Below are 27,846 nucleotides of genomic sequence, written 5' to 3'. Positions count from 1 at the left end.
ATAAGCTTTTAACCTTTTGTGTCTGTGCTCTGTTTTTTATCTATTATAATATGCTAGCATAATGGGAGTTGGAATAATGGTGTGATATACTGTGGCTTCCAGAATTGCAGCTCCACGCCCCCTAGTTTGAACTGTTCAGCATTACACCAGTATATGCAGCAGATTAGTACCTTGAGGAGTACCCAGCGCTCTTCAGCCTGGGAGTTTGAAGCCTAGTACTCGTAGATGCTTTAACGGGCTGGTGCTGGATATGGATTGTGTGTTGGTGCCATGTTTTATTACATTGTGTTTATAGACTTTTAGATGTTACTCCCACATAAACACATTAAACAGAATAAGCCTGACACATGACTAACATGTAAAATTACAAATAGCTGTGCGCATATCCGGTATATAGGACTGGAGGAAAGAGGTATCACAGCAAAGTTGACACTAAATTTGAGAAACCAAATAGAAATATAGTGTAAAAATAGATAATCAATGACTCCGTATTCAGCAGGAAAAGTAACCAGTATTTCAGAAGACACGGCAAGAAAAGGAAAAACTGTGGTACTTACACCTCAAACATCAAATAGTACTTATTACTATGCAAAAAGCCTGCTTATACATAAACACCATATGGCATAATATTACCTAACGCCGGACCAGGCCACTCTAATATCAACCTAATCGTGGAACAAACATCTAGGCCATGCCCACTACGTTATCTATTTATGAAGCTGTCCCACTACGTTATCTATTTATGAAGCTGTCCCATTCATGAATGCAATCCCCGACACATGCGTACAGTTTTCATCTACTGTATATTTCTTTAGTAAGACATCTGATGCTTGGTAGCCTAAGGGAACTGTGTGATATACAATCAGAAACCTAACATTTACTAAACCTCTGCAACATAATACAAATTAGTTTCCATGAATTTCCACAGAACATTACAGTAACAGCTGCAGGATGCACCAGTTGTAATAATGTTAAGTTTAACTGATCTGAACCATGGTATAATATCTCATTGGAGAATCTTTCATTGTCATTTATTTTGAAACATTCTGCCCATTTTAGAATGAACCCTATAGGAATGAAAGGACATATGGCAAAATGCTATGGTGATTTGGTTCAAGAGTTGTGGAGTGGGACTCAGAAGAATGTAGCGCCTCTTAAATTAAGGGTAAGATGTAGAATTACATGTGTGCTGTATTTAGTAATATTGTCAGTATGCAAGAGAGTGTTCAGTTAGTAATGTTGAAAGAAACACTGAAATAACTACGACTTGTAAGACACCAGTTATTATTTTTGTTGCAGAGCACTTTACGACTGCAACTTAGAGCTTTAAAAATGGATGCAAGTATGTGGTATGGGAAGAGCAATGTATATAAAAAGCATAGAAGATATCCAAACAGCCCCTCTTGGAACACCAGGTCCCGTGAGACTCTGGTAGCAGCGTTGTCTTTGCATCTTTTTTTTTCTTCTTTTTTTTTATTCTCGTGACAGGCATATCCGGCTGTGTAGAGTATTGATGCTGGATCTGTATAGTAATGCTGTATTTAAAATAATGTACAGTAAAAGAAAGAAAGGTTTATATTTTTTAAATTTTTTTTAACCATGCACAGGGAAGTATCCAACATGTTGACATGTGTCAACTTTCTATAATTTTATTATAATTATATGTGCCATCATAGAGTATTTTAAATTATAAAAAAATTTAAAATATATATGTTGCCGGTCCTATTACAGTGTAAATGACACAGTTTTATACCCCTCTACTCTATCCCAACCAGCGGACATTTTTGGGTATAATTGTGTAGTTACACTAATTACGTGACAGTAACTATGGGACGAATAATGAAAAATTTTGTCCCCCTATACCTGTCCCAATTTGCCTGGTTTTCCTTGTGCTCGAATAATAATAAAAAGATATCAAAATGACTATACAGGACTAACCAGCATTACCACTAGGATTTATTCCCAATAAAACCATCGTACCCACATATGATATTTATTCTGGTAATTGTGATATGAAATACTCCTTCAAATAAAGGGGTGAATAAAAATTGCAGACTAAATGGAAGAACAACTTCAAACTCAAAAATAACATTTCCTCCTGCTATCTTGGTATTGTTGACCAGAAATATTAGGCAGCATGCTGTGTGCTCTCTTTTCTGAGCAGTCATTATGTAAGAACTGTATGGTCTGGAAAGTGTAGTCACAGAAAAATTGGCTTCTAGAAATTAAGCTTAAAAATAAGATGATCAGTAAAGTGAAAATCTGACCTGTATATTAATGCTTTGACAGTGGACAATAGCAAAGTATGCTCCACGATTCAATGGCTTTCAGCAGCAGGACTCCCAGGAGCTGCTTGCGTTTCTACTCGATGGTCTGCATGAAGACCTCAACAGAGTCCATGACAAGCCGTATGTTGAGCTCAAGGACAGTGATGGACGACCAGACTGGGAAGTTGCTGCAGAGGTTAGATGTTTTATAATGCAGCATTTATTTGCAAATCTGAGCACACTGTGCATAATTTATAGTACAGAGCAGTTTTACATTTGTGTTGCAAAACATTTGGGCTTTGCTTGAAATCCTTTGAGTAGATTGCAATACAGGTTGAGTATCCCTTATCCAAACTTCAAAATCCAACATTTTTGGATCCCCTACTGAGATAATGACATATGTATTTTATATATATATATATATATATATATATATATATATATATATATAAAATTAAATAATATATATAGTATATATAATATTTATGTGATTATCTCAGTAGGGGACCAACAAATTTGGGATTTTTAATTTTGGATAAGGGATACTCAACCTGTATCATCAATGACCTCACCATGCTCAGGCTGAATGTATATATTGTACACAAACAGTTCAGGCTATTACAATGTGCACTTATTGTTACAGGACAACGGAACTTAAAATACAGGTTGGTTTATACCAGAGGTTCTCAAACTCGGTCCTCGGGGGCACACACAGTGCATGTTTTGCAGGTAACCCAGCAGGTGCACAGGTGTATTAATTACTCGCTGACACATTTTAAAAGGTCCACAGGTGGAGCTAATTATTTCACTTGCGATTCTGTGAGGAGACCTGCAAAACATGCACTGTGTAGGGGTCCTGAGGACAGAGTTTGAGAACCTCTGGTTTATACAAAGGACTACTAATAAGTTTCACAAACATATAATGTAACATGCTTATCTAAACTAAAGATATTTGAGGTAGTGTTATTGTGTTGTAAGATCTTCTATCTCTGTGCAGAACTGACTTGCCCTTAGAGAGACACAAAGCAGGACTCTGGTTGAAGTATCTGATTACCAAACAAAGCTATGTAACAAGAGTAGATAAAATGGGTATGGGTCATTAGGTCGACAGTCATTAGGTCGACATGCATTATGTCATCATGTCACTAGGTCGATATGGTCATTAGGTTGACATGTACTAGGTCAACATGGAAAAAGGTCGACATGGTTGGTTTTTTTACTTTTTTTATGTTGTTTTCTTCGTAAAGTGATGGGGAACCCCAATTAGTGCACCGTGTCCCCTCGCATGGCTCGCTTCGCTCACCATGCTTCGACTACTATTCCCAATCGTAGTCCACGTGGATCGTAAAGTATGAAAAAGTGAAGGAAATTTTTTTAAATACTCATGTTGACCTTTTTCCATGTCGACCTAGTACATGTCGACCTAATGACCATGTCGCCCTAATGCATGTCGACCAATAGTGGTCGACCAAATGACTGTCGACCTAATGATCGTAAGCTGATAAAATGCCAAGCTGTCTAAATGCCATCAGTGACCACATTTAGAAATAGGTTTCTGAAGGTTATCACAATCTCTTGTGTCATAGTCAAATTTATTTATACAGGGCTGGATTAACAATGTGGCTAATGGAGCTACAATTCCAGGCCCACTGTCCAAATAGGCTCACAACATCTGTAGATTGTTATCTGCAGTGGACAAGAAAATAAATGGCACTGATTAATAAAGATATATATATATATATATATATATATATATATATATATATATATATATATATATATATATATATATATAAATTTCTCTATACGCAGTCTAAATATAATATATAGACATTTATATATGTTTTCTCTGACGTCCTAGTGGATGCTGGGAACTCCGTAAGGACCATGGGGGGATAGCGGCTCCGCAGGAGACTGGGCACAAAAGTAAAGCTTTAGGACTACCTGGTGCGCACTGGCTCCTCCCCCTATGACCCTCCTCCAAGCCTCAGTTAGATTTTTGTGCCCGACCGAGCAGGGTGCAATCTAGGGGGCTCTCCTGAGCTTCTTAGAAAAAGTTAGTTTTAGGTTTCTTATTTTCAGTGAGACCTGCTGGCAACAGGCTCACTGCATCGAGAGACTAAGGGGAGAAGAAGCGAACCTGCCTGCTTGCAGCCAGCTTGGGCTTCTTGGCTACTGGACACCATTAGCTCCAGAGGGACCGAACACAGGCCCAGCCTCGGAGTCCGGTCCCAGAGCCGCGCCGCCGGACCCCTTACAGAGCCAGAAGCAAGAAGAGGTCCGGAAAATCGGCGGCAGAAGACATCCGTCTTCAACAAGGTAGTGCACAGCACTGCAGCTGTGCGCCATTGCTCCTCAGGCACACTTCACACTCGGGTCACTGAGGGTGCAGGGCGCTAGGGGGGGGCGCCCTGAGCAGCAATATAAACACCTTGGCTGGCGAAAATACACCACATATAACCCCCAGGGCTATATGGATGTATTTTAACCCCTGCCAGAATTCAGCAAAAAGCGGGAGAAAAGTCAGCCGAGAAGGGGGCGGAGCCTATCTCCTCAGCACACTGGCGCCATTTTCCATCACAGCTCCGCTGGAAGGACGTCTCCCTGACTCTCCCCTGCAGTCCTGCACTACAGAAAAGGGTAAAAAAGAGAGGGGGGGCACTAATTTGGCGCAGTTTGATAATATCAGCATCTATAAAGGGAAAAACACATTATATAGTGGTATCCCTGTGTATATATAGCGCTCTGGTGTGTGCTGGCATACTCTCCCTCTGTCTCCCCAAAGGGCTAGTGGGGTCCTGTCCTCTATCAGAGCATTCCCTGTGTGTGTGCGGTGTGTCGGTACGATTGTGTCGACATGTTTGAGGAGGAAAATGATGTGGAGGCGGAGCAATTGCCTGTAATAGAGATGTCACCCCCTAGGGAGTCGACACCTGAGTGGATGGGCTTATGGAAGGAATTACGTGACAGTGTCAGCTCTTTACAAAAGACAGTTGACGACATGAGACAGCCGGCTACTCAGCTTGTGCCTGTCCAGGCGTCTCAAAGGCCATCAGGGGCTCTAAAACGCCTGTTACCTCAGATGGCAGACACAGACGCCGACACGGATACTGACTCCAGTGTCGACGATGAAGAGACGAATGTGACTTCCAGTAGGGCCACACGTTACATGATTGAGGCAATGAAATATGTTTTACATATTTCTGATAATACAAGTACCACTAAAAAGGGTATTATGTTTGGTGAGAAAAAACTGCCTGTAGTTTTTCCTGCATCGGAGGAATTAAATGAAGTGTGTGATGAAGCGTGGGTTTCCCCCGATAAAAAACTGATAATTCCTAAAAGGTTATTGGCATCATACCCTTTCCCGCCAGAGGATAGGGCACGTTGGGAAACACCCCCTAGGGTGGATAAAGCGCTCACACGCTTGTCTAAACAGGTGGCACTACCCTTTCCTGAGACGGCTGCCCTTAAGGAACCTGCTGACAGAAAGCAGGAAAATATCCTAAAATGTATATACACTCACACGGGAGTTATACTGCGACCAGCAATCGCCTCAGCCTGGATGTGCAGTGCTGGGGTGGCTTGGTCGGATTCCCTGACGGACAATATTGATACCCTAGACAGGGACAGTATATTACTGACTATAGAGCATTTAAAAGATGCATTTCTATATATGCGTGATGCACAGAGGGATATCTGCCGACTGGCATCAAGAGTAAGTGCGCTGTCCATTTCTGCCAGAAGAGGGTTATGGACACGACAGTGGTCAGGGGATGCGGATTCCAAAAGGCATATGGAAGTATTGCCTTATAAAGGGGAGGAGTTATTTGGGGTAGGTCTATCAGACCTGGTAGCCACAGCAACTGCTGGGAAATCCACATTTTTACCCCAGGTAGCCTCTCAACATAAGAAGACGCCGTATTATCAGGCGCAGTCCTTTCGGCCCCATAAGGGCAAGCGGGCAAAAGGTTCCTCTTTTCTGCCCCGTGGCAGAGGGAGAGGGAAAAGGCTGCAGCAAACAGCCAGTTCCCAGGAACAGAAGCCCTCTCCCGCCTCTGCCAAGTCCTCAGCATGACGCTGGGGCTTTACAAGCGGACTCAGGCACGGTGGGGGCCCGTCTCAAGAATTTCAGCGCGCAGTGGGCTCACTCGCAAGTGGACCCCTGGATCCTTCAGGTGGTATCTCAGGGGTACAAAATGGAATTCGAGACGTCTTCCCCTCGCCGTTTCCTAAAGTCTGCTTTACCGACGTCTCCCTCCGACAGGGAGGCGGTATTGGAAGCCATTCACAAGCTGTATTCCCAGCAGGTGATAATCAAGGTACCCCTCCTGCAACAGGGAAAGGGGTATTATTCCACGCTGTTTGTGGTACCGAAGCCGGACGGCTCAGTGAGACCGATTTTAAATCTAAAATCCTTGAACACTTACATACAGAGGTTCAAATTCAAGATGGAGTCACTCAGAGCAGTGATTGCGAACCTGGAAGAAGGGGATTATATGGTGTCTCTGGACATCAAGGATGCTTACCTCCATGTCCCAATTTACCCTTCTCACCAAGGGTACCTCAGGTTTGTGGTACAGAACTGTCACTATCAGTTTCAGACGCTGCCGTTTGGATTGTCCACGGCACCCCGGGTCTTTACCAAGGTAATGGCCGAAATGATGATACTCCTTCGAAGGAAGGGAGTTTTAGTTATCCCTTACTTGGACGATCTCCTGATAAGGGCAAGATCCAGGGAACAGTTGGAAGTCGGGGTAGCACTATCTCAGGTAGTGTTGCGGCAGCACGGTTGGATTCTCAATATTCCAAAATCGCAGCTGATCCCGACGACACGTCTTCTATTCCTAGGGATGATCCTGGACACAGTCCAGAAAAAGGTGTTTCTCCCGGAGGAGAAAGCCAGGGAGTTATCCGAACTAGTCAGAAACCTCCTAAAACCAGGCCAAGTGTCAGTGCATCAATGCACAAAGGTCCTGGGAAAAATGGTGGCTTCCTACGAAGCAATCCCATTCGGCAGATTCCACGCAAGAACTTTCCAGTGGGATCTGCTAGACAAATGGTCCGGGTCGCATCTTCAGATGCATCAGCGGATAACCTTGTCACCAAAGACAAGGGTGTCTCTCCTGTGGTGGTTGCAGAGTGCTCATCTTCTAGAGGGCCGCAGATTCGGCATTCAGGACTGGGTCCTGGTGACCACGGATGCCAGCCTGCGAGGCTGGGGAGCAGTCACACAGGGAAGGAATTTCCAGGGCTTGTGGTCAAGCCTGGAGACATCACTTCACATAAATATCCTGGAGCTAAGGGCCATTTACAATGCTCTAAGCCTAGCAAGACCTCTGCTTCAAGGTCAGCCGGTGTTGATCCAGTCGGACAACATCACGGCAGTCGCCCACGTAAACAGACAGGGCGGCACAAGAAGCAGGAGGGCAATGGCAGAAGCTGCAAGGATTCTTCGCTGGGCGGAAAATCATGTGATAGCACTGTCAGCAGTGTTCATTCCGGGAGTGGACAACTGGGAAGCAGACTTCCTCAGCAGGCACGACCTCCACCCGGGAGAGTGGGGACTTCATCCAGAAGTCTTCCACATGATCGTAAACCGTTGGGAAAAACCAAAGGTGGACATGATGGCGTCCCTCCTCAACAAAAAACTGGACAGGTATTGCGCCAGGTCAAGGGACCCTCAGGCAATAGCTGTGGACGCTCTGGTAACACCGTGGGTGTACCAGTCAGTGTATGTGTTCCCTCCTCTGCCTCTCATACCCAAGGTTCTGAGAATTATAAGACGGAGAGGAGTAAGAACTATACTCGTGGCTCCGGATTGGCCAAGAAGGACTTGGTACCCGGAACTTCAAGAGATGCTTACAGAGGACCCGTGGCCTCTGCCTCTAAGAAGGGACCTGCTCCAGCAAGGACCCTGTCTGTTCCAAGACTTACCGCGGCTGCGTTTGACGGCATGGCGGTTGAACGCCGGATCCTGAAGGAAAAAGGCATTCCGGAGGAAGTCATCCCTACCCTGATCAAAGCCAGGAAGGATGTAACCGCAAAGCATTATCACCGCATTTGGCGAAAATATGTTGCGTGGTGCGAGGCCAGGAAGGCCCCAACAGAGGAATTTCAACTGGGTCGATTCCTGCATTTCCTGCAAACAGGAGTGTCTATGGGCCTCAAATTGGGATCCATTAAGGTTCAGATTTCGGCCCTGTCGATTTTCTTCCAGAAAGAACTGGCTTCAGTTCCTGAAGTTCAGACGTTTGTCAAGGGGGTGCTGCATATACAGCCTCCTTTTGTGCCTCCAGTGGCACCTTGGGATCTCAATGTAGTTTTGGGGTTCCTCAAATCACATTGGTTTGAACCACTTAAATCTGTGGATTTAAAATATCTCACATGGAAAGTGGCCATGCTGTTGGCCCTGGCTTCGGCCAGGCGAGTGTCAGAATTGGCAGCTTTATCCTGCAAAAGCCCCTATCTGATTTTCCATTCGGACAGGGCGGAATTGAGGACTCGTCCTCAGTTTCTCCCTAAGGTGGTGTCAGCGTTTCACCTGAACCAACCTATTGTGGTGCCTGCGGCTACTAGGGACTTGGAGGACTCCAAGTTGCTAGACGTTGTCAGGGCCCTGAAAATATATGTTTCCAGGACGGCTGGAGTCAGAAAATCTGACTCGCTGTTTATCTTGTATGCACCCAACAAGCTGGGTGCTCCTGCTTCGAAGCAGACTATTGCTCGTTGGATTTGTAGTACAATTCAGCTTGCACATTCTGTGGCAGGCCTGCCACAGCCAAAATCTGTAAATGCCCATTCTACAAGGAAGGTGGGCTCATCTTGGGCGGCTGCCCGAGGGGTCTCGGCTTTACAACTTTGCCGAGCAGCTACTTGGTCAGGGGCAAACACGTTTGCTAAATTCTACAAATTTGATACCCTGGCTGAGGAGGACCTGGAGTTCTCTCATTCGGTGCTGCAGAGTCATCCGCACTCTCCCGCCCGTTTGGGAGCTTTGGTATAATCCCCATGGTCCTTACGGAGTTCCCAGCATCCACTAGGACGTCAGAGAAAATAAGAATTTACTTACCGATAATTCTATTTCTCGTAGTCCGTAGTGGATGCTGGGCGCCCATCCCAAGTGCGGATTGTCTGCAATACTTGTACATAGTTATTGTTAACTAAATCGGGTTATTGTTGTTGTGAGCCATCTTTCCAGAGGCTCCTCTGTTATCATGCTGTTAACTGGGTTCAGATCACAAGTTGTACGGTGTGATTGGTGTGGCTGGTATGAGTCTTACCCTGGATTCAAAAATCCTTCCTTATTGTGTACGCTCGTCCGGGCACAGTATCCTAACTGAGGCTTGGAGGAGGGTCATAGGGGGAGGAGCCAGTGCACACCAGGTAGTCCTAAAGCTTTACTTTTGTGCCCAGTCTCCTGCGGAGCCGCTATCCCCCCATGGTCCTTACGGAGTTCCCAGCATCCACTACGGACTACGAGAAATAGAATTATCGGTAAGTAAATTCTTATTTTATATATATTTATATAAATAACAAAATATATGTATGTTTGTAATTAATACATTATGAACATTGCATTTAGACTCTGCATATATAGAAATTGTATGTATACAGGTTGAGTATCCCATATCCAAATATTCCGAAATACGGAATATTCCAAAATACGGACTTTTCTGAGGGAGAGTGAGATAATAAAACCTTTGTTTTCTGATGGCTCAATGTACACAAACTTTGTTTAATACACAAAGTTGTTAAAAATATTGTATTAAATGACCTTCAGGCTGTGTGTATAAGGTGTATATGAAACATAAATGAATTGTGTGAATGTAGACACACTTTGTTTAATGCACAAAGTTATAAAAAATATTGGCTAAAATGACCTTCAGGCTGTGTGTATAAGGTGTATATGAAACATAAATGCATTCTGTGCTTAGATTTAGTTCCCAACACCATGATATCTCATGGTATGCAATTATTCCAAAATACGGAAAAATCCGATATCCAAAATACCTCTGGTCCCAAGCATTTTGGATAAGGGAGACTCAACCTGTATTTCTCTCTCTCTCTCTCTCTCTATCTATCTATCTATCTATCTATCTATCTATCTATCTATCTATCTATCTATCTATCTATCTATCTATCTATCATATATCCAGGGACTTGCAGTGAGCTAAATGGTTCAGGAGGCACTGGCTTGTACCAGTGCCAGATTACATGCAATATATGAGCCAAAGGGTTCATCTGTGCATTATACAGAGGTGCAACAGTATAAACTTCTGGAAATTTTGTGAGTTTATATATAACTTAAGACCCACTAAAATCTTGGAACTTTGGTGAAGTATGTGGTTTTAATTTGTGTAGCTGTCCCGTGCATCATGAAGAATCACCCTAATAAGATTGTTTTTAGGTCGGTGCCTGCTCTCTATCAGTAAATAGAAAACTTGTGCTTCTGCAAAATATAATATAGTTTATTTAAGACAATGTTTATAAGTCTTATACAGACTACAAATTTAAGGTAAAACACGAAAGGATATGAAATGAAAGGATAAAATAAAAATATATATATATATATAAATATTAAATAGATGTAAATGTTAAAAAATTCAAGAAGTTCTACTGAGCATTCCACACTCCCCTAGTCGGCTCCGTTGTAGTAAGCCATTACTGTCAGTGTATTTGTTATTTTGTGACAATGTCATTTGTAACTAGGATGTTGCTAATCCTTATGAAGTTACTGGGCCAGCAATCTCATCCATGAATATGCCCGTAAAAGTTGATACAAAGTTACTGAGCCAAGCTGTATCGGTATTAGTGGGTAATTAAAGTGGAGTCACAGCTACACACGTATTTTCCTACTACTTGCTCTGAAAATCTTATATATAGAGCCGATAATAATTACACTCTTTATATCCGTTTGGCCGCGCTGTTCAGGATGGAAGCCGGCTGTAATATCTCTGCGCTCCGGATTGTCACGTAAGTGGATCACCGCTGCGGGTGGTCGATATAAAGAGGACCGGAGGTCTGAACAGAAGCGGTCTCCTTGCCGTTTGGCGTGCAGCCAGGCAACGGAGCTTTTGGGGATGTGACTTGGGGAGTGACGTCAACGCGTTTCGTCCCGTTAAGCACTTTCTATTTTATATATACAGTTGTGCTCATAAGTTTACATACCCTAGCAGAATTTGTGATTTTTTCTGGCCATTTGTCAGAGAATGTGAATGATAACTCACAAACTTTTCTTCCACTCATGGTTAGAGGTTGGGTGAAGCCATTTATTGTCAAACAACTGTGTTTACTCTTTTTAAATCATAATGACGACATAAACTACCCAAATGACCCTGATCAAACGTTTACATACCCTGGAGATTTTGGCCTGATAACATGCACACAAGTTGACACAAACAGGTTTGAATGGCTATTAAGGTAACCATCCTCACCTGTGATCTGTTTGCTTGTAATCAGTGTGTGTGTATAAAAGGTCAGTGAGTTTCTGGACTCCTGAAAGACCATTGCATCTTTCATCCAGTGCTGCACTGACGTGTCTGGATTCTGAGTCATGGGGAAAGCAAAAGAATTGTCAAAGGATCTGCTGGAAAAGGTAATTGAACTGTATAAAACAGGAAAGGGATATAAAAAGAATGCCAATCAGCAGTGTTCAAACTCTAATTAAAATGGAAAATGAGGGATTCTGTGGAAACCAAATCATGGTCAGGTAGACCAACAAAAATTTCAGCCACAACTGCCAGGAAAATTGTTAGGGATGCAAAGAAAAATCCACAAATAACTTCAGCTGAAATACAGGACTCTCTGAAAAAAAAGTGGTGTGGTTGTTTCAAGATGCACAATAAGGAGGCATTTGAAGAAAAATGGGCTGCATGGTCGAGTTGCCAGAAGAAAGCCATTACTACGCAAATGCCACAAAGCATCCCGCTTACAATAGTCCAAACAGTACAGAGACAAGCCTCAAAACTTCTGGAACAAAGTCATTTGGAGTGATGAGACCAAAATTAAACTTTTTGGCCACAACCATAAACGTTACATTTGGAGAGGAGTCAACAAGGCCTATGATGAAAGGTACACCATTCCTACTGTGAAACACGGAGGTGGATTGCTGATGTTTTGGGGATGTGTGAGCTACAAAGGCACTGGAAACTTGGTCAAAATTGATGGCAAGATGAATGCAGCATGTTAGCAGAAAATACTGGAGGAAAATTTGCACTCATCAGCCCGGAAGCTGCGCATGGGACGTACTTGACAATGATCCAAAACACAAGGCCAAGTCGACCTGTCATTGGTTACAGCAGAATAAAGTGAAGGTTCTGGAGTAGCCATCTCAGTCTCCTGACCTCAATATCATTGAGCAACTCTGGGGAGATCTCAAACGTGCAGTTCATACAAGACAGCCCAAGCATTTACAGGAACTGGAGGCTTTTTGCCAAGAAGAATGGGCAGCTTTACCATCTGAGAAAATAAAGAGCCTCATACACAACTACCACAAAAGACTTCAAGCTGTCATTGATGTTAAAGGGGGCAATACGCGGTATTAAGAACTGGGGTATGTAAACTTTTGATCAGGGTCATTTGGGTAGTTTCTGTTGTCATTATGATTTAAAAAGAGTAAACACATTTGTTTGACAATAAATGGCTTCACCCAACCACTGACCATGAGTGAAAAATGTTTGTGAGTTATCATTCATATTCTCTGACAAATGGCCAGAAAATCACAAATTCTGCTAGGGTATGTAAACTTATGAGCACAACTGTATGATGTGTGTGTGTGTGTGTGTGTGTGTGTGTGTGTGTATATATATATATATATATATATATGTATATATATATATATATTATACACACACGCTTTCTCTTCAGGTCCTCTGGTAGTATTGCTGCCAGGCAAAGTAGTGGATGTTTTTATCGCGTTCAAAGGTCAATGTTAGTGGATTTGTGAGCCATTAGTTACTGCACTTTGTGTCAGTCACGCCCATTAAGTGCATGGCATCATGATGTCATGTAGAGAGGGTGGGGCCACCAGCGCTACTAATTACAGCACTGGCCAGGGCATGCTGAGGATGCTCCAGAGGACTACAGAGCTGTAATGTGCACATCTGGATGCTCCGTCTGGCATTGCAATAGTGATTCTGGCACCAGTTCACCTTGCTACCCATGGGAAAGCATTTTAGTCACGTCTAGCGTCTTGTGCTATATGGTGTAAAAACACTAGATAAATGAGAACGTGTAAGTTTGTAGCATGAGAAATACAAAAGATGCTCCTCTGTGTAGCGCTCTGGCTGCGCGCCATTTAGTGTATGGGGATGAATTTCAAACTTTGTTCCATTGGTGAATGAAAGCACGGAGAGTGTGATCCATTCTGTGCAAGCTGCCAGGTGTATTTTGCATCAGGGAAGCCAATTGGTCATCATAAGCCTCGGGTAACCTATCGAGCGCTTACACGCTCAGGTGAGGTACTTTGTCCTTGCACAAGTATGCATGCACTGGCAATGCCTGTTAAAAACGGAGGAAAGAAAGATGCAGAACAAGATGGAGTGTATACTCTCTGGCTGGCCACTTGTCATCTCGCTGGTTGATCGCCCTGCATGGAAATGTAATGGGACCACCCAAACAGCTAGTCTATTCACTAGCCCTAGTGATGTGCCCACCCAGCTAGGTAACTAACTATATAACAATACACTGACACAACTGTCCTAGTGTAATAATAACCCCTGACCTCTGGATGTGGTACACTATGCTAAATGATACAACACTATACTAAGCTTACACAACAGTACTCAAACACATAATCCGTTAATACAATATCTGAATACATGAGTTTATCCGCTAACAAATAATGAACACAGCAAGGTAGTACAGCATAATATTAGATTTTAAATATATAGCAAATGGAGTAGCGCAAATCAAATAAAAAAAACATAGGACGGTATCCTATTAGGTGCTGTGACTTACTGCATGGTGATACCTGCTTTTTAGGCCAATAGCTCTTTTGGACTGTCCAGTTACAGCCCATTTCTCTGACGTCCTAGTGGATGCTGGTGACTCCGTCAGGACCATGGGGAATAGCGGCTCCGCAGGAGACGGGGCACAAAAGTAAAAGCTTTAGGATCAGGTGGTGTGCACTGGCTCCTCCCCCTATGACCCTCCTCCAAGCCTCAGTTAGATTTTTGTGCCCGGCCGAGAAGGGTGCAATCTAGGTGGCTCTCCTAAAGAGCTGCTTAGAGTAAAAGTTTTGTTAGGTTTTTTATTTTCAGTGAGTCCTGCTGGCAACAGGCTCACTGCATCGAGGGACTTAGGGGAGAGAAGTGAACTCACCTGCGTGCAGGATGGATTGGCTTCTTAGGCTACTGGACACCATTAGCTCCAGAGGGAGTCGGAACACAGGTCTCACCCTGGGGTTCGTCCCGGAGCCGCGCCGCCGACCCCCTTGCAGATGCCGAAAAGTGAAGAGGTCCAGAAACCGGCGGCAGAAGACTTTTCAGTCTTCATAAGGTAGCGCACAGCACTGCAGCTGTGCGCCATTGTTGTCAGCACACTTCATAGCAGCGGTCACTGAGGGTGCAGGGCGCTGGGGGGGGCGCCCTGGGCAGCAATGATAGTACCTTATTCTGGCTAAAAATACATCACATATAGCCCCTGGGGGCTATATGGATGTATTTAACCCCTGCCAGGTCTCAGAAAAACGGGAGAAGAAGCCCGCCGAAAAGGGGGCGGGGCCTATTCTCCTCAGCACACAGCGCCATTTTCCCTCACAGAAATGCTGGTGGGAAGGCTCCCAGGCTCTCCCCTGCACTGCACTACAGAAACAGGGTTAAAACAGAGAGGGGGGGCACTTATTTGGCGATATGACTATATATATTAAAATGCTATAAGGGAAAAACACTTATATAAAGGTTGTCCCTGTATAATTATAGCGTTTTTGGTGTGTGCTGGCAAACTCTCCCTCTGTCTCCCCAAAGGGCTAGTGGGGTCCTGTCCTCTATCAGAGCATTCCCTGTGTGTGTGCTGTGTGTCGGTACGTGTGTGTCGACATGTATGAGGACGATGTTGGTGAGGAGGCGGAGCAATTGCCTGTAATGGTGATGTCACTCTCTAGGGAGTCGACACCGGAATGGATGGCTTATTTAAGGAATTACGTGATAATGTCAACACGCTGCAAGGTCGGTTGACGACATGAGACGGCCGGCAAACCAATTAGTACCTGTCCAGGCGTCTCAAACACCGTCAGGGGCGTTAAAATGTCCTTTTACCTCAGTCGGTCGACACAGACACGGACACTGACTCCAGTGTCGACGGTGAAGAAACAAACGTATTTTCCTTTAGGGCCACACGTTACTTGTTAAGGGCAATGAAGGAGGTGTTACATATTTCTGATACTACAAGTACCACAAAAAAGGGTATTATGTGGAGTGTGAAAAAACTACCTGTAGTTTTTCCTGAATCAGATAAATTAAATGAAGTGTGTGATGATGCGTGGGTTTCCCCCGATAGAAAATTATTGGCGGTATACCCTTTCCCGCCAGAAGTTAGGGCGCGTTGGGAAACACCCCTTAGGGTGGATAAGGCGCTCACACGCTTATCAAAACAAGTGGCGGTACCGTCTCCAGATAGGGCCGCCCTCAAGGAGCCAGCTGATAGGAGGCTGGAAAATATCCTAAAAAGTATATACACACATACTGGTGTTATACTGCGACCAGCGATCGCCTCAGCCTGGATGTGCAGCGCTGGGGTGGCTTGGTCGGATTCCCTGACTGAAAATATTGATACCCTTGACAGGGACAGTATTTTATTGACTATAGAGCATTTAAAGGATGCATTTCTATATATGCGAGATGCACAGAGGGATATTTGCACTCTGGCATCAAGAGTAAGTGCGATGTCCATATCTGCCAGAAGTTGTTTATGGACACGACAGTGGTCAGGTGATGCAGATTCCAAACGGCACATGGAAGTATTGCCGTATAAAGGAGAAAAAGACAACGTCTTTTCAGCCTCAGTCCTTTCGTCCCCATAAGGGCAAGCGGGCAAAAGGCCAGTCATATCTGCCATGGGATAGAGGAAAGGGAAGAAGACTGCAGCAGGCAGCCCATTCCCAGAAACAGAAGCCCTCCACCGCTTCTGCCAAGTCCTCAGCATGACGCTGGGGCCGTACAAGCGGACTCAGGTGCGGTGGGGGGGGTCGTCTCAAGAGTTTCAGCACGCAGTGGGATCACTCGCAAGTGGACCCCTGGATCCTACAAGTAGTATCCCAGGGGTACAGATTGGAAATTCGAGACGTCTCCCCCTGGCAGGTCCTGAAGTCTGCTTTACCAACGTCTCCCTCCGACAGGGAGGCAGTAGTGGAAACAATTCACAAGCTGTATTCCCAGCAGGTGATAATCAAAGTACCCCTCCTACAACAAGGAAAGGGGTATTATTCCACACTATATTGTGGTACTGAAGCCAGACGGCTCGGTGAGACCTATTCTAAATCTGAAATAGTTGAACACTTACATACAAAGGTTCAAATCAAGATGGAGTCACTCAGAGCAGTGATAGCGAACCAGGAAGAAGGGGACTATATGGTGTCCCGGGACATCAGGGATGCTTACCTCCATGTCCCAATTTGCCCTTCTCACCAAGGGTACCTCAGGTTCGTGGTACAGAACTGTCACTATCAGTTTCAGACGCTGCCGGTTGGATTGTCCACGGCACCCCGGGTCCTTACCAAGGTAATGGCCGAAATGATGATTCTTCTTCAAAGAAAATGGACGATCTCCTGATAGGGGCAAGGTCCAGAGAACAGTTGGAGGTCGGAGTAGCACTATCTCAAGTAGTTCTACGACAGCACGGGTGGATTCTAAATATTCCAAAACCGCAGCTGTTTCCGACGACACGTCTGCTGTTCCTAGGGATGATTCTGGACACAGTCCAGAAAAAGGTGTTTCTCCCGGAGAAGAAAGCCAGGGAGTTCTCCGAGCTAGTCAGGAACCTCCTAAAACCAGGAAAAGTGTCAGTGCATCATTGCACAAGGGTCCTGGGAAAAATGGTGGCTTCTTACGAAGCGATTCCATTCGGTAGATTTCACGCAAGAACTTTTCAGTGGGATCTGCTGGAAAAATGGTCCGGATCGCATCTTCAGATGCATCAGCGGATAACCCTGTCTCCAAGGACAAGGGTGTTTCTTCTGCGGTGGCTGCAGAGTGCTCATCTACTAAAGGGCCGCAGACTCGGCATTCAGGACTGGTCCTGGTGACCACGGATGCCAGCCTGAGAGGCTGGGGAGCAGTCACACAGGGAAAAAATTTCCAGGGAGTGTGATCAAGTCTGGAGACTTCTCTCCACATAAATATACTGGAGCTAAGGGCAATTTACAATGTTCTAAGCTTAGCAAGACCTCTGCTTCAAGGTCAGCCGGTATTGATCCAGTGGGACAACATCACGGCAGTCGCCCACGTAAACAGACAGGGCGGCACAAGAAGCAGGAGGGCAATGGCAGAAACTGCAAGGATTCTTCGCTGGGCGAAAAATCATGTGATAGCACTGTCAGCAGTGTTCATTCCGGGAGTGGACAACTGGGAAGCAGACTTCCTCAGCAGGCACGACCTCCACCCGGGAGAGTGGGGACTTCATCGGGAAGTATTCCACATGATTGTGAACCGTTGGGAAAGACCAAAGGTGGACATGATGGCGTCCCGCCTGAACAAAAAACTGGACAGGTATTGCGCCAGGTCAAGAGACCCTCAAGCAATATCTGTGGACGTTCTGGTAACACCGTGGGTGTACCAGTCGGTGTATGTGTTCCCTCCTCTGCTTCTCATAACCAAGGTACTGAGAATTATAAGACGTAGAGGAGTAAGAACTATACTCGTGGCTCCGGATTGGCCAAGAAGGACGTGGCACCCGGAACTTCAAGAAATGCTCACAGAGGACTCATGGCCTCTGCCGCTAAGAAGGGACTTGCTTCAGCAAGTACCAGGTCTGTTCCAAGACTTACCGCGGCTGCGTTTGACGGCATGGCGGTGGAACGCCAGATCCTAAGGGAAAAAGGCATTCCGGAAGAGGTCATTCCTACCCTGGTCAAAGCCAGGAAGGAGGTGACCGCAAAACATTATCACCACATGTGGCGAAAATATGTTGCGTGGTGTGAGGCCAAGAAGGCCCACGAAGAAATTTCAACTCGGTCGATTCCTGCATTTCCTGCAAACAGGAGTGTCTATGGGCCTCAAATTGGGGTCCATTAAGGTTCAAATTTCGGCCCTGTCAATTTTCTTCCAGAAAGAATTGGCTTCAGTTCCTGAAGTCCAGAAGTTTGTCAAGGGAGTATTGCATATACAACCCCCTTTTTGTGCCTCCAGTGGCACTGTGGGATCTCAACGTAGTTCTGGGATTCCTCAAATCACATTTTAAACCGCTCAAATCTGTGGATTTGAAATATCTCACATGAAAAGTGACCATGCTGTTGGCCCTGGCCTCGGCCAGGCGAGTGTCAGAATTGGCGGCTTTGTCTCACAAAAGCTATATCTGATTGTCCATTCGGACAGGGCAGAGCTGCGGACTCGTCCCCAGTTTCTTCCTAAGGTGGTGTCAGCGTTTCACCTGAACCAGCTTATTGTGGTACCTGCGGCTACTAGGGACTTGGAGGACTCCAAGTTGCTAGATGTTGTCAGGGCCCTGAAAATATAGGTTTCCAGGACGGCTGGAGTCAGGAAAACTGACTCGCTGTTATCCTGTATGCACCCAACAAACTGGGTGCTCTTGCTTCTAAGCAGACGATTGCTCATTGGATTTGTAGCACATTTCAACTTGCACATTCTGTGGCAGGCCTGCCACAGCCTAAATCTGTCAAGGCCCATTCCACAAGGAAGGTGGGCTCATCCTGGGCGGCTGCCCGAGGGGTCTCGGCATTACAACTCTGCCGAGCAGCTACGTGGTCGGGGGAGAACACGTTTGTAAAATTCTACAAATTTGATACATTGGCTAAAGAGGACCTGGAGTTCTCTCATTCGGTGCTGCAGAGTCATCCGCACTCTCCCGCCCGTTTGGGAGCTTTGGTATAATCCCCATGGTCCTGACGGAGTCCCCAGCATCCACTAGGACGTCAGAGAAAATAAGATTTTACTTACCGATAAATCTATTTCTCGTAGTCCGTAGTGGATGCTGGGCGCCCATCCCAAGTGCGGATTGTCTGCAATACTTGTACATAGTTATTGTTACAAAAATCGGGTTATTATTGTTGTGAGCCATCTTTTCAGAGGCTCCGCTGTTATCATGCTGTTAACTGGGTTCAGATCACAGGTTGTACAGTGTGATTGGTGTGGCTGGTATGAGTCTTACCCGGGATTCAAAATCCTTCCTTATTGTGTACGCTCGTCCGGGCACAGTATCCTAACTGAGGCTTGGAGGAGGGTCATAGGGGGAGGAGCCAGTGCACACCACCTGATCCTAAAGCTTTTACTTTTGTGCCCTGTCTCCTGCGGAGCCGCTATTCCCCATGGTCCTGACGGAGTCCCCAGCATCCACTACGGACTACGAGAAATAGATTTATCGGTAAGTAAAATCTTATTTTTTACTGTGCAGTAAATCACCCGTTATCAGCCGATAACACATGTGACCCATGTGTTTACGTCTGATAACAGGTTTTCTGGGGCTGCTTGTCGGGGACACGTGAAGCATAATTACTTATAAGTGCCGGTTTACGGTGCTACTTAGATAGCTCCTGGGGAATCCTTTAGCTGCGGTAACTCACCACAGCTAATAGGATTCCGCCCATAGTTTATTAATATAGTACCTGAATACATGAGTTTATCTGCAAATAAATAATGAACACAGCAAGGTATGTTAATAAGCACACCGTGATTTACCAATTCCCCAGAACTCTACATAGGCCTATATAGGCCAAATACATATCATACCAATATAGAATTTCTTTAATATATTAAAGATGTGAAAAATAAATAATTTTTTAGTTTTTTATAAAATATTGTGGTTAAAATTCTGGTCTCCACCTCCCTCTTTAGCCAGCCACTTACACTCTGTAGATATTATTTCTCTATCATCCTCAGAGGGATACTGGGGCTTAGCTGGGAACTTGGCCCACAGTGTGCGTTTAATAAAATATGGCATAATGGTAAGTTTCATATATAGAGCAAATGTAAGAATGCTAATAAAATTCTCAAAAATTGACTAATTGCATAGTATATCAACCAAGACACGTATACTGTACTAAATTAATATATCTAAAATAATATAAAATGAATATAAAATATGGCAAATTGGTAAGTTTTAAATATATAGCAAATGGAACATATCTAATAAAAATCTCAAAAATAGACTAATGGAATATTAAATATGCAAGACACACATACTTTACTAAATTAATTTAATATCTAAAATAATACAGAATTAAACAAATATATAAAATATGGCATAATGATGACATTCAGATATATAGCGTCCTCTGTGGGAGGATGATGGAGAAATTAAATTCTGGCCTCCACCTCCCCTCAATAGCTGGCCAGTCACACTAATATTATTTTTCTATTATACTATATGGGACGATGATAGAGAAATAAAATTCCTGCCTCCATCTCCACTCAATAGCTGACCAATCACACTCCTTAGTTATTATTTCTCTAGTATCCTATGTGGGAGAATAATAGAGAAATACAAATCTGTTCTCCACCTCCCCTTACTAACCGGCCAATCACACTCCTAAAAATTTTAATTTCTCTATCATCCTCAGAGAGGCATTGGAGCTTAGCTGGGAACTTGGCTCAGAGTGTTCATTTAACAAAATATGGCATAACCGTAACTTTAATAAATAGAGACTAATGGCAAAGTAAATAAACCAAGACACACATACTGTACTAATTTAATAGATCTAAAATAAAATATAAAATATGGCATATTAGTAAGATTTAAAGCTAATAGAACAATTATAATAAAGTCAGAAAAATAACTAGGGCATAGTACATAAGCAAGACGCATTTAATATACTAAATAGAAGTCCTTTCCGCTCCTGGCGTTAGAGGATCTTCTGTCCACTGCAACATCTGCCTATGATCCACCAATAAGTTCTGAGACCAATTACTATCTAAAATAATTTAGAATAAAATAAATATAAAATATAGTATAATGGTAAGTTTAGGATGATAATTAGTAAAGGAGATCTTACCTTGCCTTAATCTTGGAAACGTCAGATGATAGACGTTCTGGACTGGGTACAGGGTTTCAGAGAATTGATGGGCGATGTTATCTCATATAAAATTGCAGCAGGGCTCATGAAGGGGTGTCAGGTGTATTCTGCAGCAGGACAGCTATATGCTGGTCTCAGAACTTATTGGTGGATCATAGGCAGATGTTGCAGTTGACAGAAGGTCCTCTAACGCCAGGTGTGAAAGTGACTTCTTAGGTGGCTGCAGAGAGAAGAAATATGATACTTGTATTTCATATAAATAGGGAGAGAGAACACCCTTATATGTGTCAGACCGACGATACATAATATTTTATTCACATTTGGAGAATTCACATTTGTCTTCCCAAATTAAGGTGTTTTATCGGGTTCAGCACGATTTACCGATGTACGGAATGCCGGTGGTCAAAATACAGACAGCAGCATCCTGTCCATCAGAATACCGACAGCCCCCTCTAGAGACCCCTAACCCTCCACTGCCCCCTACCCTAACCCTAGTACTCCCTTGTGGGTTCCTAAACCTAACCTTCCCGGGTGATGCCTAACCCTCCCTTGCCCGCTGCCTAAAGCTAACCCTCTCCACTTAATGCCAAGCCCTAATCTCCCCTTCTGTGTGCCTAAACCTAATCCTCCCTCCCCGGTCCCTAACCTTCCCGGCCCTGCACCCTAACCCCCTTCTGTCCAAACCTAACCCCCAGCTGTCAGGACGATCGGGATGTCGGCTGTCGGTATTGTGGTGCTGGTATCCAGACGCCAGGATTGCTGGATGGGGGTGGTATCTGAATGGCCTGTAGCCTCTCCCAATCCATACTCCAAAAGAAGGGATGGTCTCTAATTACACCATCTGCACCCAGACGCTTATCCGGATCTTCACACAGGAGCTGAAAAGAGCAACAAGACCATAACTATGTAACAGCTAATCGCCAATGAAATTCTGACCCGTATATCTAGTCATTCATTAGCTGTTGTTCACTTGCAAGATCAAACAAGTGACACCAGCTTTTGACACATCAGATAAGCTCAAGAATAAATCTATAAACGATTTCAGGTGAAAAATATTTCAGACGAGACAAATTGTAAATAGAAAGAAATGTGTTTTAAATAATGTACAGTATGTTGGGTTGAAAGGTTGCTCATTTAAAACATGGCACAGATATGCTATATACATGCTGCGTGTCTGCACTGGAGTTACTCCCATACAGAATGCAGAACACACATAGCAGTAACCAGGGCTGCCATTAGTAAATGTGGAGAGGAATTATGAAAACACCAGACACTGCTCATTCCACTCGCCCCTTCCCCTCTCCTCTACTTGCTACAGAGAGGAAATCAATTATGTGCTATGTTTTTTAGTGCATTAAATGTGAGTGCTGCATTCATGTAACACCAGCACTGGTACAGTGGGCAGCTCTCTTACAGGGGTATCCAATTAGATCAGATCTGTTTTCGGTGGGTGAAAACAGATGGAAATCTCGATTAATGACTGATGATCATTATCGTGGTTTCCAGTTAAGGTCTGTTTTCATTGGCCGAAAATGACCCACGATTGCGCAAAAACACATGAGAATGGGGATAAGTCCCCAATCCCATGTGTTATCAGCTCCGGCAGCCGCTTATCGTGGATTATGCTTCGGGAGCCTCAGGCTCCCGAAGCATAATCCAAGATAAGTGCCGGCATCGGGGGGAGCCCGGCGCATCGTGGCTAATAGGACAGCCCCCAGCGATAAAATAACCTGCCGTCAGCCACCGCTGGTAATTGGATACCCCCCATAGACTGTATCAGTGTTAATGTGCCAGGAACTTGGGTTTTTCTGCTTGCTATATGCAGGGTATAGGTGCAGGGTCCATGATGCAAAACACGTAGGTCTCTAACATGTCTCACTGCCCTTATTTTTCCCTTTTATGCTGTGGCACTAAGATTGCAGTGATTTAATATGCTCTTAATAAATTTGTTTTAGATGGCATTCATAATTATATTGCAGGATTATTGTGGTGTGTTATAAAGACGTGTCATCCATGCTTTTGTGTTTTGCTAAAACATTAAGGGGCCCATTTATTATTAATTGCATTTGCAATGCGATATGGTTGTGATTCCAGAATCGCATTGCAGAATGTGATTACATTTGCAGGATGTATTAAAGAGAACCTGGAGGCACAGGGGTTCCGAAAGGAGCCCATCCCAGTGACGTGCTTTGAGTGCTGCCGGGGCTACTGCCCACTGTAAGCGTGTTAATACTGCCTGGTGCATGTATAGACACTGCCATTGGTTGCACCATCAGAACTTGTGCTAGCCTTATAGCAGGTGCAGATTTCCCGACTGAGTATGGCCTCCAATGTAAGCAATGAAGCATCTGAGTTGGCAACCACATCAGTGACTTGGCCAAGGCACTCCCAAACACCCATAAGACATCTCCATGTGTCTGCTTAGCCACCTCCCAGTCTCTGCCCAGGCTGCCCAGTACAAGACATATCTGATACTGTGTGTCTCACACAACTGTGCCTATGTGCATGCCCTCTGTCTTATTACTGATTGTGCGCACAGGTTGGGTATGGGTGACTGGCGCTTGGGATCCCGCCAATCACCATATTGACGGGATCCCGGGGATTAGTATGCTGGGGGGGGGCGAGCACAGTGTGTTCGGTGGCGAGTTGAATTTGCCTCAGGTTCTATTCCCGCTCTATGGCTTTTTATCGGCATGCCGACTGTCGGGATTTTGAGGCGGCGGGATGTAGGTGTAGGTATTGTGACCGTCGGTCACATAACTACCTCCCGTGAGCGCACACAGTAGCAAATATATTGCTCAACTTCATGGCCATCTGCAGTGAGTATGAATCAGGCCCTTAGGGTGTCATTCTTTGTAATGGTTTCTATATAAATGTATCACCTACATTTCCTGTGCCTCACTGTAAATGAGTGACCTGGCAACCTGAGCTGCATACTCGGCACTTACACTCACCTTTTCAATGATGTCTTCAGCATCAGGATCTAATGAAAAGTCCTGTAGACCAACTAGCCTGCACTCTTACGGGGTAAGCATTTGATATCCCGGCGCTCAGCATCCCGACCGCCGGGATACCGACAACTATTCTCACTCTTGTTGTGTCCACGACACCCCTGGAGGGTGAATAAGTAGCGTGGCGTGCATAGCCGTGCCTGCAAGGGTTTTTTTGCACTCGCCCCACTGCCGGGATATCATAGTAGACCCCTCTTCTGGGGATTGTCCGGTCAGCATTTGGAATAGGACACTCCAAATGAGAACCAGTCTGCCGAGGTGTTCTACCCGAGGGAAGTTTCCATCTGCCAAAAGAAAGACATTATTTACTATATGCTTATAGGGTTATCACAATAATGTAAATAAAAGTTTGAGCAGTATACACTGTACTAAAGCACATACAGTATATTGGTGTAGAGGCCCATACACACTAGACGAGAAAGTAAAAGATCTGGCTCAGAAGGGTCAATCTGAGCGAGATCTTTTACAATCTAGTCTAGTGTGTACACTCAATGTTTTTAATGATGCGCGCTCCCACTCATTGTTAACGACCTCCTCCCTCGTCTAAACATGTACAGACGAGGGAAGTCCTCGTAAACCGTTTATTACATAGCTCACAGTACCCGGTGGTGAAGCGCAGCAAGGGGATAAGGCTTTGACCTGTAGCCCTTCCCCCAGCCCCAGGGCGCCATTTAGAGTAAATGTTCCCTCCCTGGAGCTGCATCTCTCTTTCCCTCACTCCCTGTCAGCATTTGGGCGCCATTACCTCAAGCTGAGCTAATCCTGGGACTGTTTAGGCAAATCCTCCTCTGTAAAGCCGCCTGCATGTCAGCGCTGTGCATTTTACAGGACACTTAAGTATTCTACATGTCTGCTGACAGTGTTAGTTAAGAAATAGTGCATTTAGCCGGGGTTATTTAGTACAAATACCCTGTGATATACATCGTCTTTACTGTGCATTGTTATATCTTTTGATTATATAGCTGTACTTAGTATTGCTTTGTATTGCTAGTCCAGTGCAGTTTTATTGCATGTCCTAATTTCTGCATTGTACATGTGACTCTGTGTGTGTGTGTGCATATAGCTGCTGCGTGACTTCCATTTCGTGTATCTCACTCAGATTGCTACCCCTATATTCTGCCGCCATGGGCAGATCAACTGTCAGTTACAGCAATTGAACTGACTAAATAGACGTCTAACCCTCGCCCGCCTAAGACCAAGGGGTCCTCTAAGCGGGCCATTACTTCCTCACAATCCACCCACGTCCCAGACACCTCGTCTGATGAAGAAGGCGTAAGTACTGACCCCACAGACACTGATCCAGATAATTCTGATGGGGAATCTGTCTCTCATGTGGATGTTCCTGATTTATTGGAGGCTATCAGGCTAATTCTTCAAATTACTGATGACCCAGAGCCTGATGCTACCGCCAAGAAACTAGACAGATTTAAACTTCAGAAGGTTATTAAACAAGTTTTACCTCTTTCTGACCGTCAGGAATCCTGGGAAAATCCAGGAAAGAAATTCACACCTCACAAGAAGATGCTGGCTCGCCATCCACTCGCTGCGGAGCTAAGTGAAAATTGTGAAACGCCCCCGCCAGTGGATTCTCAAGTGGCGCGGCTGGTGGTGTCCTCGGCTCTGCCTGTAACTACAGTCACTTCTCTGAGAGAACCGACGGATAAGCGTGTGGAGGGTTGCTTAAAAGCGATTTACACCCTAGCAGGTGCTGCGCATCGGCCCACTATTACAGCAACATGGGCTGCAGAGGCTATTGAAGCGTGGGCTCAGGAGGTGGAAGCAGAGCTGCCATCCAACTTTTCTGATATTGCTTGACAATGTCTCTCGTATATTGTCACAGCATGTCATTACATTAAGGAGGCGGCTTCTGATGCTTGTATTCTGGCGGCCGAGGCTTCTACTACGTTCATTTTGGCTCGCCGGATTCTCTTGTTACGGTCCGGGTCTGTGGATCTGGACTCTAAGAAAACCCTGGTGGTGCTCCCTTTTAAGGGAGACATTCTTTTTGGAGAGGACCTAAACGGGCCTGGCTGCCCGTCAGCCTGCTTCCAAAACGGACAAGCCTGTTGCATGACGGGGCGGGCCTCCCTATGGGGGATCACAGGGTGGGGGGCCGACTTCTAGGGTTTACCCAGGAATAATTGAAGACCACTTCCGATGCCTGGGTACGGGAAGTCATCACTCAAGGTTACGGCGTATCCTTCAAGAATCGTCTCCCTCATCGATTTTGCCTGACAGACGTCCTTTCGGATCAGGTGAATGAAAAACTCTTCATTCGGTGGTACAGTCCCTCCTGGACACAGGATTGGTAGTACAGGTGCCTCTGGCTCAGAGAGGCATGGGGTACTATTCACCGCTATTTTTAGTCCCAAAACCGAATGGGTACTCTCGGACCATTCTCAGCCTCAAGTCCTTGAACAAATTTGTGAGTCTCCAAGTTTCGTATGGAAACCCTTCGCTCTGTTGTTCTGGCTTTGGAACCAGGGGATTATATGGTCTCCCTGGACATACAGGATGCTTACCTGCATATTCCTATTGCAATGTCGCGTCAGCAATATCTGAGGTTTGCTGTCGGCAACCTCCATTACCAATTTTGGGCATTACCTTTTGGCTTGACCACAGCCCCGCGAGTCTTCACCAAGGTCATGGCGGTATTGACGGCTGTACTTCGCCGTCAAGGGGTCAGGATCCTCCCGTATCTGGACGACTTGTTGATCCTGGCGAATTCCCCAGAAATTCTCCTATGCCATCTGGATCTGATGCTCCAATTTCTGCAAGGTCATGGGTGGCTCATCGACTGGAAAAAATCTTCTCTTCTCTCTGCGCAGAGCATGGTGCACCTGGGGGCGTTGTTAGACACTCGCAACCAGCGGTTGTTCTTGTATCAAGAGAAGGTCCTGAAACTTCAGGACAGGATTCGATGCTTCCTATCTCGTCCGCAAGTGTCGATACATTCAGCGATGCAAGTGCTAGGTCTCATGGTGTCGGCCTTCAACATGGTGGAGTACGCTCAATTCCATTCCCGCCCTCTACAGAAATGGATTCTTGCCAAGTGGGACGGCCTGCCTCACCGGATCAGGTCTCACATGATCTCCTTGTCTCCGGAGGTCCGTCTGTCACTACACTGGTGGCTTTAGGACCAATGATTGAGCAGGGGTCATCCCTTCTGGATCTCCAACTGGGTCCATCTGACGACTGATGCCAGTCTGAGAGGTTGGGGCGTGGTGTTGGAGCAACACTCCCTTCAGGGTTGGTGGACCAAGGAGAGGAGTCTCTCCTCCCGATAAACATTCTAAATCTGCGGGCGGTGTTCAATGCTCTGGCCCAGCATTTAATACAGAACAGACCTGTTCAAGTATAGTTGGACAACGCCACCACGGTG

At 45.1% G+C, this 27,846-nt stretch overlaps 1 protein-coding gene across 2 annotated transcripts in view; it reads left to right on the top strand.

The window, feature by feature from the left end:
- The window catches only part of USP32 (ubiquitin specific peptidase 32), a 433,758-nt gene that overhangs the window by 325,971 nt on the left and 79,941 nt on the right, over window positions 1-27,846 (top strand). For both annotated transcript variants that reach the window (XM_063954012.1, XM_063954011.1), the window contains exons 21-22: window positions 1,060-1,165; window positions 2,290-2,463. In XM_063954012.1, the coding sequence (XP_063810082.1) occupies window positions 1,060-1,165; window positions 2,290-2,463 (280 nt within the window). The remainder of the gene's footprint in view (window positions 1-1,059; window positions 1,166-2,289; window positions 2,464-27,846) is intronic.

This window comes from Pseudophryne corroboree, chromosome 2 (genome assembly GCF_028390025.1).
Source record: "Pseudophryne corroboree isolate aPseCor3 chromosome 2, aPseCor3.hap2, whole genome shotgun sequence".
NCBI classification, from domain to species: domain Eukaryota; kingdom Metazoa; phylum Chordata; class Amphibia; order Anura; family Myobatrachidae; genus Pseudophryne; species Pseudophryne corroboree.
The sequence above is the reverse complement of the archived record's forward strand: the minus strand, read 5'-3'. Positions and strand labels throughout refer to the sequence as shown.